Source organism: Marmota marmota, unplaced genomic scaffold (assembly GCF_001458135.2).
Source record: "Marmota marmota marmota unplaced genomic scaffold, marMar, whole genome shotgun sequence".
Classification (NCBI taxonomy): Eukaryota; Metazoa; Chordata; class Mammalia; order Rodentia; family Sciuridae; genus Marmota; species Marmota marmota.
In genome coordinates this window covers 27,420,915-27,435,044 of record NW_026000037.1, presented here as the reverse complement: position 1 = coordinate 27,435,044, position 14,130 = coordinate 27,420,915, and the positions used below count along the sequence as shown (strand labels likewise).

General features: G+C 34.9%; 1 protein-coding gene across 1 annotated transcript in view; it reads right to left on the bottom strand.

The window, feature by feature from the left end:
• Positions 1–14,130, bottom strand: part of Thsd7b (thrombospondin type 1 domain containing 7B) — an 814,215-nt gene that overhangs the window by 46,971 nt on the left and 753,114 nt on the right. The window contains exon 18 of the mRNA XM_015479140.2: positions 364–505. Within this exon, the coding sequence (XP_015334626.1) occupies positions 364–505 (142 nt within the window). The remainder of the gene's footprint in view (positions 1–363; positions 506–14,130) is intronic.

The following is a 14,130-nucleotide window of genomic DNA, read 5'->3' as shown; positions in this document are numbered from 1 at the left end:
ATAAAAGCCAAACTCTCTGATAGTATGATTATACCCTTCTCTCAATGGAAATAAGTCCTTTGCTATTTATTTTTGTTGTTTCAGTATATAATGGCTTACTTCAACCTTATTTTCAAATGCTGACAAGTTTTTCTAAGCATTTTTTTACTTTGAAGATTCCAGGTGGCCTTTCTGGATCTACATGCGAGAAACAGGCATTTCATTTTATGAAGAAACATAGGTAATAATATGCATCATGTTATTGGGCCTTTCATGCGTCACGGTCACATATTCTACTCTTTCTCCTTGGCACCAAGAAGGAAAACACATTCTCCCACAGCCAATGTTCAGAGAAAAGAGCAAGATCATGGATTTCAACTATACCTGTTAGATTGTACTGGAACTGGAAGCAATTTTCATTAAGGAGGCAGGGTCGCACCTGAGAGTCTTCAGCACAAGTCCTTGAGCTCAGTGAGGGCCTCAGAAGATGGCGAGTTCTTCTCTGCATTGTGTGTGGATCACATGACTATGAAAATCAAACAGCACCAATTAGGCCCAAGGGTAGTTCATAAATGATACATGATTGTATGTAAACAAGTAGGCACATATATAACAACTACAGAGAAAAGACGATTGAGAGTGACAAATACAGTATTTGGAGATAATATCATTCTGATACACTGTAAATTCTATTTTGTTTTTCATGAGACAACTCTCTCTTTTTTTCTTTTCCTCTTCTTTTTTTGGTGTTGTCTTGAATGCTACATTTCTCTCTACCATGTATAATTAAAAACATGGAGACTATTTTCATCATTGCAAACTCACTCTGTACTCTGAAATAGTCTGCCACAAAATAAGAAATCAATACATTTTTAATGTTTAAATGAATGAAAAAAGGAAGACACTGCCTCTGTGACCTTAGATAGTCTAGTCCAATAGAAATCAGTACACAGAGAACTTTAATGAGAAAATCATTTTTAATATCCCAGAACAAGTAAGTATAGAGAAATAATTATGAATCAATACAGACAATATAACCGAACTTTTTTTGTGTGTGTGGGGGGAGGCCCTCTGATTCACAGCATGAGCCTTTGCATACTTTTGCCCTTCCCACAAAATGAATGCATGCCTGTGAGCTCCAAAGATGCGAACATCTCACAATACACGTGGGTCCACATGTTCTCCTATAACCACAGCTCACATATTGCTCTTGAGCCACATCATATCCAACTGGTCTACCCACAGTAGCCCCTTTAAGCTTCTTCTACTAGAATAATCTTTCCATGTTCTTCCAAACCCTACCCTCCATCTTTGTCAGAACACTGCTCCAGGCTTACTTATTTCATAGTCTTCTCTTTATTATTGTCAAATTCTTCTTTTCCTCTTTGTGCAACCTTCTGTTCATGTTCAGGGAGTTTTCTATAGATTTGCTTCTAAACACATATACATTCACAAACATATATGCCAAACCTATCCTTATATTTCATTCTTCATTTCTTTATTACCCTGATCCTTCCTTTCTTTACAAATTATTTAGGGAATAATGAATGATGGCTTCTACTTTTCTTGCCCCTCACTAAAATCTCAATATAAATAATGCATAGCGGTTTTTTCAGTAAATATCATTAACTATATTCCTAACACATTTCCAGAAAACAAAAATTTAAAGCTACCTACAGTCAGGAGATATCAAAGTCATTAAATTTTGATTACCAAAGCACCATTTCGATTTTTAGCATATAGTAGTTTTTATTTTTTTTTTCCTTTTACCTTTTCAGATACTGTAGTAAGAACACAACCCATACACTGATCATGGCTATGAGTCAAAGTGATTTACATTGTTGAATTACAATGAAATATGGAAAAAACAAGGCCACAAATTTTTCTTCTAATCATAAAAGTTTGGACCATTGAAACACATTTAGTATCCAGATGACTTCAAACTTGAATAATCTGTTATTACTTGTAATTTTACATTTAATCATATCAAATTGTTTCTAGATCATCAAAAAGAGCAACACAATTATTCTTAATTATCTGCACAGGAATCCTATATTATGTGTTTACCAATAGTTTATTTCTATTTTATTAACTAATTCGAATGTTTGCTATCATGAGGAGAAATAATAACTTAAATCATTATCCAATAGAAGAAAATGAAGGTATCTCTGTAGATAACTTCTGATCAGTGCTCTGCAGCATTTCTCTTAGAAAATAATTAATTAATGTTTAGAACAAGTATACATATGTAAGGATTTATGTACCTGGTTAGTTAAGCTACCAAATAAAAGAGAAAATAAAATACAACCCTTATCCAAAAGACTTGAGACCTGAAATGTTTCAGAATTCAGTGTTTTTCATATTTTCTAATATTTGCAGGTAGAAGCTTCCTGATCTGAAAATCCAAAGTCTGAAATGCTCTGAAATTGGAATTTTAGGCTATGTAATTTTGAACAATGCACTTATGTACTATAACCCACATGACTACTAAACCTATGTGGGAGCTGGGTGTGGTGGTACACACTTGTAATCCCAGCAGCTCAGGAGGCTGAGGCAGGTAGATCACAGGTTCAAGGTCAGCCTCAGCAATTTAGCAAGGCCCTAAGCAACTTAGTGAGACTCTGTCTTGAAATTCAAAGTGAAAAGGACTGGGGATGGGGCTCAGTGGTTTAGTTCCCCTGGGTTCAATCCCTAGTACCAAAAAGAAAAGCAAACAAACAAAAAACCTACGCGAGAAAAGGGGGTGATGATAGGTGTAATTTGATAACATTTAAGAATTTCCTTCCTCAGAGCTCATTCTGTCTCCAAGTTTGCTAAACATGGCTTTAAAATATCTTCTTGGGCTTAACCCAACCTAACATTCATATCATGTAATCTTTGATAATTATTAGAAATCAATTTTATAGGAATTATTAAAAACCAATACTGAAGCTAATTCTTTATCCATAGAAGCAATAGAAGGAAGTGTGAGGTCCCTGGAATCCATAAATATGAGACAATCTCACCTTAGGAGAAGTTTCATACTCCATTTTGTAAATATTGTTCTGGTACTAGTTACAAGTGGCTGATTACTGTTTCTCCTCATTTCTTTCTATTAGCTATGCATAGGAAGTTCACAAAATACTAAATTGTCCCACAAGTGTAGGGACAAGGACAAAGGAAGTTATATCTTAATGGCTTCTTCATGGGATCAAAACTCCTCAAACCCACACCTATATCTCTTTTTCTAGTGTGTGTGTGTATGTGTGTGTGTGTGTGCGCGCGCACGCATGCACGTAGATACTGTCAACTTCCTAAGTACAGAAGTGAGAAAACAATGTAGGAACTAACCCAAAGCCAACTTTGAACTAGTTTCATTGTAAAGATAAAGGATATGCAGTTAAAATTCATTTGGTAGAATAGAAGTTGACCAAGAAAAAAAAAATGAGTTTGTTTCCAGTACATAAACCCTTTATGAAACTAGATTTTCTAACTTATTACCTTTGTAAACAGGGTGTACCTTAAAGTTCATTTCTTCCCGTTGACATTCATACCTTTGTTCTCTCTAGCCACAAGGCTTCTTTCTTACCATCCCAAATACTGAATCCATCCATCAAAATAAAGTTAGATGTCCCATCTGTGGACCTCCCCTGGCTTCCTCAGATCGATAACAGATAGAATCACTTCATCTAGTAAGTCTTTCTGCTCTAATTCTAGTACATACTGATGTGTGTTCATCACACAAAAACCCTTCCTGTGGGCCCTTCAGAGATTCCATGTCTTAATTTTCTTTTATAAAGAAGTCTTGTATCATGTCTGGCACAGAGAATGCAAATAATAAATACTTTGATGTAACATAATTTAGTTAATCCCAGGCAATTTGACATTTGTGTAAACTGCCATTAGAAGACACATGTTAAACACTAGATTATGATCATATTGCCTGAATGTAAAGGTTTCCAAAAGTCTGTGTATTGGATAAAAAGAGTAGACTGTTTCCTCAAACTTCCATACATTTCATATAATCTAGGGGGTATTTCTCAGAATAATAATCAAATTTTAAGACCTATCAATGAATAAGTTTTTATTTCCCACTTAAAAAGATAATAATTTAGATAAAACATTTTAAGTAAATCCAAACAAGGAGGTATAATTTGATATTTTTCTATCACCGAACTATTAATAATCGCAGTTTAATAGAACCTGTGATAAATCCTGGCACTTGGGAATTTAAGTTACTCTGCAGATTTCTTGTCTGGAGATGAGCATGACTCCAAGGCCTGGCCTTGCCAGATCCCATCAGATACTGAAAGCCAACACTTTTCATTTTGTAATGGGGTTCATGTGATAATTCTGAGAAAGTTTTCCCCTCATTTCGCCAGTTAGCCCTACTGTCAAACAGTTTTGCTGTTTCTAAAAGCTTTCATAAGGCAAAAATGGATACATACTCTATGAACTTTAGCTTTGGTTTTTTCATTTTGTTTTTTAATATGGAAAATGAGGTAGAAAGTTCACAAGGAAATAAAGTTTTGAAAGATTTTTTTTTAAAAAAATGAATTAAACCCTGATTCTAAAAAGTCATAGGAGTAAGAAAAATCTGTTTAAAAAAATGTCAGAGACTCTGGAAAGATGGTTACAGATGTGAAAACATTCTTTGCACATCACAGTGCAATAGCAGAATGAAGTAAAAAAAAAAAAAAAGAAATAGACACTATGCTCAGTAGAATTGAGTGAGAAGTCATCTCCACAAACCCTCAAAGGAAGGTGGAGACCAATGAGCAGAGCTACTGGACCTGTTGATACCAGCATCTGACGGGAGAAAACAAAAGGGGCAACTGATAGATGAATGACCACCAGAACGTGAGAGTTGGAGGATTCTGAACAAAAGCAGAGGAGAGAGAGGGTCCCTGAAGAGCTCTTGACAGTCCATATAGCTCAGATCCAATACAACTCTTCACATTAACAAGCCAAAACTCCCTTTTTGGATAATCCACGCCCCTCCCCTACCCCTCCACTAAAGTGAAATAGGGCAAGAATTTCCAAACTGAGCAAAAGCGAGATATTAGTAATGAAGCAAAGAACAGATCAGTAAGAAGGTGGGGAAGGAAAAGGAACCAGCAAATCTCAGAAAGCAAGCTGCTTTGTTTATGAACAGGTCCTTCTAAAAGTTCACAAAAAAACTGATTTCCCAGAGTGAGAAGTGAAGAAAGAGATCAAATTCAAATGTCACAGAAGGGTATTATAAGGAAAAAAAGAGAATAAAGGTCAGGAAGAAAGTACACCAGAAAGACAAGCATGCAAAACAAGATGAAAACTATCATTCCAAAAAGGAACTAAAACCCTTAGAATGTGATACAAAGTATAAAAATATGAACACAAATAAGAATTAGAAAAACTCAGATGAAAGACCTCAGTAAAACATTAGAATGATAAATCATTTTCAGAAATGAGAACTATAATAAAAAAGTCTTTAGATAAACAAAGTGTAAAATGAAAAAAAAATTGAAATAAGAAATATGAAGAAAGAGTCTACAAGAATTTGAGAAAACATGCCAGATAGATACTGAGGCAAAACAGATGCCACATGCATATAATAAGATTTCATGAAAAGAAAACAAAAGCAAGACCACAGAATTTAATAAAAAAAAGATTCAAGAAACCATTCCAATAAAAGCAAAGAAAAAATTTGAAACTGCCTATTGAAAGAGCATATCAGAATCCCCAATACTGAAACATATCCTAGTATAATTATTGTGCTTTACAGAAGAAAAAATAAAAAACTTTGAATGCCTAGGCAAGAATACCAGATGGTTTATAAAGGAAATAAAATCATATTCTCATATTTTGACAGGAAAACTGTATGTCAGAAAAATGCGGAAATATAATAAAGATACACAAAGAAAAATTGATCCAAGAGTTTTACAGACATCAAAGCTAACTTTCAATTATAAAGACTATAAACTTAAGAGGATGCAAGAACTCAAAATTGTTTCCACGAGTACTTTGTGATTTACTGGAAACTGAGTTTTCTACATCCATATGGCTGGCTAGAAGGACATCAGTTTACAGACTGGTAAGAAGCCAGGTTCCTATGTAGAACTTATTTAAAAGCTGGATGCACTGAAGACATAGATAAAATATAAATGGAAAAGAATTAGGAGTGCTTATGTAAAAATTGTTAATGTTTTTAAGTATTATATTGCTGGTAGTGTAGGTATGATTATTCTGAGAATGCTTTCCTGTTAATATGGAATAAAAATGAATGTGATTATCCCTAGCTCCTTAGAGCACTTACTGTGGCACTGAAGAGCCATTCCCGTAAAATAAGGCAGGAATTTTTAGAGAAATAGCTGATTCCAAGTCTGACAAAAGATATGTCCAAGATGAACCTAAAACATCTTGCCACGTCATATAGCGAGAAAGTGAACAAAGACCACCACAATGTGTATTTAAATGTTTATAGAACACATTTAAAAATACTTCCACTACAACAGCTTAAGTGTTAGTATGGATGATAACTAAAGAAGATAAAAATGTGTTTAAAAATCTATATTTTTTAAAATGACACAGAGCACTTGTAGTGAAAGCGACTAAAATCATCTTAAATAGGGTATTTAAGGCTATGTATTTTTTTCTTACCTTCTTTATACAAAATGTATCATCTGATAATTAAGTAGTGGTTGGGGCAAAATTTCCAAAAAAAAAAAAAAAAAACAAATGCCGAATGTCTTCTCTGATATAAGGGAGGTCACTCAAAATGGGGTAGGGAGGAAGAGCATAAGAAGACAATTACCTCTAGATAGGGAAGAGAGGTGGGAGGGAAACGGAGGGAGAGGGGAATTGCATGGAAGAGGGAAGGAGACCCCCTTCGTCATACAGAATTCAGGTATGACGATGTGAGGAAAAAAAAAGAAGTGGGTCACATTAGATTGGGTACAGAGAAGTGATGGGAGGGGAGGGGAGAGGAAGGGGGGGAATGGAAGGACAGCAGAATAAAATAGACATTATTATTGCTGTGGGTATATACGTGACTGCATGACCAATGTAATTCTGCAACCTGTACACTCAGAAAAATGAAAAATTATATCCCATCTGAATCTAAACAAATAAAAAAAGAAGTAGTTTCACAAATAAATGAGGAAGGATAACAGAATTGAAATGTTGTTGTTTTGTATTTCCAAACTATAAAGATGCTACATATTGTCCATTAATGAAAGTTACGCTCACAAAAAGCAATAACCATACATTATGCGCTTCCTGGTAGAGCATACCTTCTATGAAGGAGTCTAGCCAAAGACTGAGGAAGCCTCTATAGCCAGCAACCAATTTACAGGAAATTCAAGAATAGCAGAACACGCTAAACCTCACTATGTAGACCGGCTGGAAATTTTCATAGGACAGGTGACTTATTTTCCTTACCAATAAATTATCAGGATGTAGTGGGAGAGAAGTGAGAAGAAAACTAGATTAAAAGAGATTTGAAGAGAGGCAGAATTAACCTCAACTGTTTAAGCCACTCAGACCACAGATCTATAAGTAAGAGATTATTGTAGAAATCACTACAGCATTTACTTCTGGAGAAGAGTTTATAATTACAAGAAACTGTGAAGCTACTCTAGGGCAACAGGAAGATTTTACCTTCTAGGTGGTTGTTACACAAGATTTAACTATCTATTTGCTTTATGTGGTTTTCTGTATTTGTGTTATAATCAACATTTTTTTTAATTAAATAAAATCTTCCTCTTATGAACCTTTGAAAAGTTAAGCTTGTTTTTATTATGGGAGTTAATGGTCCTCTGACCACAGGCTTTACCAAAGTGTCTTGTTTTCTACAGTGCTTTGATAGGTAACAAGAGAAAAAAACAAGGGTCTTGGTCAAATATACTTAGGAAACAGTCAAATAAATGGTGTTAAGTAAAGATTTTTACAGTAGAAATCTACATGCTTGGTACAGTCTGTTTTTGCTCATTAAACTTTTTCCTCTCTTCCTCGTTTCTTCCTGGGCACAGGGCCGGACCAAATATCCCAGCTTTCCTTGCAGTTGTATGTGACTAGGTAATAAATGAGTTGATAATCACAGTAAGTGAGGGCCATGTGTGACATCTATACTCTTCATCCTAAAATCCACGTCATCCTCCATGTTTTCTCCCTCTTGAGGGAGCTGGAATAGTGATTATCAGAAGCCAAGCCGGAAGATGGTAGATGAGCCAACCTCCTGGGCCCTAGAATGATTGCATGGAGCAGACATTATCCTTTCCACATCTGAAAAAACACTAAGGACTGTTTCATGGCCAACTGATACCGTTATATTGCATTTGAACTATTACAGTTTGGGGTTGTTTTTACAAATTAGCTACAACAGCTACACTGTGCATCGTGGCTCTCCAAGACTCTCAAACTTTTATTTATCAACTTAGTATTCTATGCACCACAACTTGGGTTACAGATTTACACATAAAGGAATGAGAAATTCTTTGTGAATTATAAAATTATTAATTTATTATCTATGTGAATCCCTTGGTCTCCTTGAAAACTCTTCTGTTAAGGTTTCCATTCACTTTAAACAAACAGTATTGGAGAACACATTAATGTCCACAGACATCGTGGATTTGGGAAATCTGGGAAGGGTGCCCATGAATTGGTGTTTCTAACAAATTCCCAAGAGACGTCAATGCTGTGGGTATTGGGACAGCCCTTGGAGAAGGAATATACCAGTACTGACAGTATTTATAGAAGACAATGTTGAGGTAAAGAAGGACAGGTCATTAGAAGAGAGGAGTTAAACAGAGATACTGGAAGGTTTCTGTGTCTTAATTGCCGGAGGACTCATGTAGTTCCCCTTTCTTCAGATTTGTGGCCAATACGATGTCTGTTGGCTCAGGCCTAAGTGGTAGACCACAACTTTTGAGTTTTAAACTACACTTCATATTCCATAAAAGGGAACACAGATGATTCTTGACTTATAATGTGGTTATATAAATTGAATATATCATAAACTGAATTTGTGTTTAGAGACTGGGAGAGTACTTCAGTGGTATAGCATGAGCTTAGTATCCACGAGGACCTGGGTTCAATCCCACCATTGAAGAAAAAGAAAATGCATTTAGTATATGCTGAACACCATAGATCAACAACACTGCACACCATGAAATATCCATCAATGTTCCTTGTAATTTTGAGGACTGACTGGGAGCTGGGGCTCACTACCACTGCCTAGCATTACCAGACAGTATTGTACGACACATTGCTAGCCTACAAAAATATCAAAATTCAAAACTCTAAGTACAGCTTCTACTAAATTCATATCACTTTTGCACCATTATAAAGTTGAAAAGTCATAAGTCAAAACACATTCCATCAGAGACCATCTGTATCCTAAATAGTCAATTTATAGTTGAATCAACTACCCTCATTTGCAGTCCCTTCTAATTAACCCCAATTGGTCTTGTCAGGGTGTACATATACCCACCTCTTATGAGAAGGGTACACCTAGAAATTAATCTATCTTACAAGTTTACACCTAATAACTGTATTTGCGCTTTCAGCCCCAGGTAGTTGAAAATACATGTGAGTTTTGTAGGTACAAAGTTAATTCAGTAATTGTTTTATCCTGAAATTAACCCTGGTATTTAAAGCAGAAATTAGTTTCTATGCTATTAGAGAAATACTCTGGAGAGAAAAATAGAGTGATTATCATTCACTTTAAAAAATCCATAGCTTATACTTATAAAACAAAAACCAGACCAATCTGTGTAATAAAAACACAGTTTTGATACACAGGCAAATACACAAAATCATATAGCTATGCATTTCGTTTGTAGCTCTTTTCTTCTCATATCTGATTTAAAGGTAAAGTAATAATTATAAAACTGTGATGATGGTCTTATAATAAATAAAGATGCAATTTGTATAAACAAAAAAGAGTTTTTTGATCTTATTGATTATTGATATTTTTAAGGCCTGTAATAAACTCATGCCCGTAAGAGATACTCAATAAATAGATTTCAAAAGACAATATGCTAGTGAGTAACAACTCAAGTTCTCCAAGAGAAGTCTGGATGGATATAAGTATTCTAAGTTCCTGGGAGTTTCAGATTTTGTAAGTGCCATACATGCTTATTATGACTTTTACACAGGTAAAATTGTAGCACAAAAGTATATTTATTATGATATTATGGCAAAACTGATCAGAAATTAAAAATAGTAAAGTGAAAGAAACTAATCAATCAGGAAGACCAGAGATTTAGATTCCTGGTTCCTACTGGAATGCACTATCTTTTCATATATTTTACCTCAGATTTGAGGATTCCTACAAATCCTACAATCCGGTCTATCTCTGTTTTTGCAGATGGTAAAATTGAAGCTCAAAGAATATAAAATCTTTATACAAGGTACTCAAATCAGGATTTAAATCAGGGAGGGTTAATTTGTTCCTAAGTATTTTCAATTCTTGCACTTGTCATGGTACCACTCTGTTGAGGTACACACAATGGGCAAATCAGTTCACCCAAGTCTTGTGTCAGGACAGAAATTATTGTAACTGCTACTACCACTGTATCCTGGAAAGTGTTTAGCATGTTCATGGTAATTGAGGATATAGCAGAGAAAGACTAGAAACAAGGAAGCACAGTTTATAAGCTAACCAAATAGCTACATCAAACAGATTCCAGAATAGGAGAGACAAGCTAAATATAGGACAATGAATAGAGGCTTGCTGAGAAACCCACAGCTCATAAAAGATGCACCCCATCTAGGGGTCTGACTTGTCATACTTAGAGAACTAATTGGAAGAAGGAGTGCCAGATACATGTCTCCATATAATAGGACTGACAAGAGCAGGTACAGAAACTATAATATCATCAAGATGATATAACATTCCTTGTAAAGGTTTACTAGCATGCGGTTAAGAGGAAGTTAGCATAGTCCATAAATATCAGTAGGGTTTTGCTTAGGTAAGATGTTTGAGGCAAAATTTTATAATGGATAAGGACATTCCCACCGGCATTTTATGACACGAAGGAGCTGTGAAGGTACATATACACAATCAAATCACAGGCCTTTGAATATCTGAGTGACACATGACACATCTAACCACAGAATTCAAGGTTGTCTCCTATTTATATTACTGTTGGAGCGAGGCAATGAAATCAGGCAGATGATCTAGCAATCGGACAAAATACTGGTCTGTATTCTTAAAAAAAAAAAGCCATTCTTTTTTCTGAAAGAGAAAGAAAAAGTGAAGAGATTATAGATCCATGATTATTAAATGCAATAAAGTTTAGATTCTAAAATCAAAAACTACAATTACTGGATTAGACATTATTAAGGGCATTGAGAACATAAAAATATGGCCTACAGGTTAATTTTAAGCATTGTAACAATGGTATGTTCCTTGACTGTCTTAACTCTGCTGTAATTAGCAGAGAATATTCCTGTACATAGGAGTACATGATACATTATCAACATTAAAGAGCAAAAGGGATAATGCTTGCAATACACAAATGGTTCAGAAAAAATAATAGCGTGCATGTGTATATGTCTATATACACATATTACACACACACACACATATATACACACACACATATATATACACACACACACATACACACACATATCCATCGTGGGGAGGCAGATAGGGAGGCAGAGAGAGGGAAAGTATATGTAGTAAACTTAAAATCTTGATGTACAAATTTTATGTATATTTTGAGTTTATTTGGGAAGATTTTCTTTTCACTGAGAGCTGTATAAATGGCACCAGAACACAGACATTGATGAACATAAATGAAGCATACACTGATAATTCTCCATAGTCCACCTAGAGGATCCTTATGTAGAAATTGCTATTTGAACTCAGGGTAAACAACACCCTTAATTTCTATCTCAGTCACTTTCCCTCTCGCTATGTACTTAACAACTGCCTTTTTGACGTGGAAATTAGCACATAATGTATTGAAAAGGAATTATTTGGAAATCTAAAGAAAAAAATATGAGAGGTGGGTAAAGTGATCTCTATAAAATCTGTTCTAATAAGCAAAATTGTAGGTAAAAACACCATAGGACTTTCATCTGAAATTTCAGAATTATTACTATTTTTCTTTTTATTATAACCATATAATAAATATATTAACTTAAAAATAAAAGCCCTAAAGATAACTATGCAGAACTATGGATTACTAATGGGATAAGAGAAATCCAACATGGACAGAAATATTACATCATTCATTAAGAAACTATCATTTGCTTAAAATTATTCAGAGTTTTTTTTTCCAAGATAATATGTATATCACAATGCAGATAAAAAAAATCTTAAAATTTGAAGATAAATGCATTAATTTAGAAAAGTTGAAAAGCATGAAAATAATCAAGAAAGCCCACTCTGTCCATATGACTCACTTGACATGCCATTTTATTCAGAGGTTCCCTGGCAACCAGTGCTGTGATATGCCATGAGGTAAAAGCATTTTCACATTCTTTTTCATATTAGCAACGCTGAGGTTGAAAAGGATGCAGAGAAGGACTTGTAAGATAACCTTCCTGTACTCTAAATACATGTTTAAAATTCAAAGTGAAAATCTGCCCTTTTCTTCTTGGACATGAAACATACACTTGAGATGAAATAGAAATCACAAGTAAAGTGGATTATAGATCATACATCTGAGTTCAAAACCAGTAATACACAGTAGTTTGGTACTAAAGTTTTAATAATAGCCACCATAATAATGAAATATCATTACTAGTAAAGACAGATCTCATATAGATCAGAAAGAAATTGAGTCATTTCAAAAAATTAAATTTTATATTTTCACCATTTTAGAAACTTAAAATGTTCACTCTTTTCATATTTCTTGAAGAAAAATTCTGTACTTACTTTCAGAAGGCTAAAAGCAATTAGAATTACTTATTATAAGTGAATCTGGGTTCTGTTGTTTTTTTTCATTTTCAATATTACTAATTTTGATAAACATGTAATCTCCAGCAAAATCATATTTGATATTACAAAAAGTAATAATCATATTCACTTTTGTATGTCAGTAAAGTGAGCTTCAAATGATGTCAGCAACCTGTCAAATTCAGTTAGCATAATAGCAGAACAGAGGCTAAAATCCAGATATACCTTCTTGATCTCTTCTTAGATGTGAAATACTGCATCAAGTGTGATCTTCATATACTTGCTCTATGAGCATTAATTCAAAACCAAGAAGAATAACTTTATTATGATAGCTAATGAGTATTCAGTCTCCTTTCTAAAATATATAGATGGCTAAATTCTTCCAATTACACTTGTGCAATGATCTGGATGTTGGCATGTCTAAATTATCCTAACAAAGGTTAAAGGTTTAAAGGCCCTATTTTCAGCACATTGTGATTGTGAAGTAATTGTTCAGAGAGGTCTATTTCTTTAAAAAAAAGGAAGTCATTGCCTTTACAAGCAAGAGTCATTTCTCTGTCTCAGTTACATTTCTTTTTTTCTGCAGTGCTGGGGATCCAACCCAGGTCCTCACACATGCCAGGCAAGTGCTCTACCACTGAACTACATCCTGAGCCTCCAGTTTCTTTATTCATAGATTCACTCTATATAACTCATAATGATTTGAAGACAATGAAGTAAGTTTTGGAGCACTTTGAATAACACAAAGAAGTCTATAAAGAAAGCGGCACTATCCATTTTGTACTTGTGGGACCCTCCCAGGAGGGGAGGGGTTCATGCTGACTGCTGTACGACCACAGCTCAGCAAAACATCATCTGAATGAAGAGCCATCAAGGTCCAACTCATCACTGATTATGTGATGGTCAGAGCAATTCGATCAAATGCCATGAGAAACAAATTGAAAACTGGTGGAGCACAAAATAGATGATAGTGAGACTCAGACGTGAGGCAGTGTGCATGTGGACAGCTGAGGACTGCTAAAACTGGGGCTTCAGGGATGGCAGATGCAGATCTGTGGCATCACTTTGCAAGCATTCTCTACTTCGTCTCTATGGAGCCTCAGAAACAAGCAATGTGTTGAAGGGCGATTTGGATGACTTCCCCTCTAGCAGCATGGTTTATTCTTTCTAAGTTAGAGGACCAACACGAGGGGAAAAAGGTGAATGAAGGCAACATAGGTATATGGGGGATGAAGCAGCCACTGAAAATTTGGAAATGTAAACACAGGTAATGGAGGTAA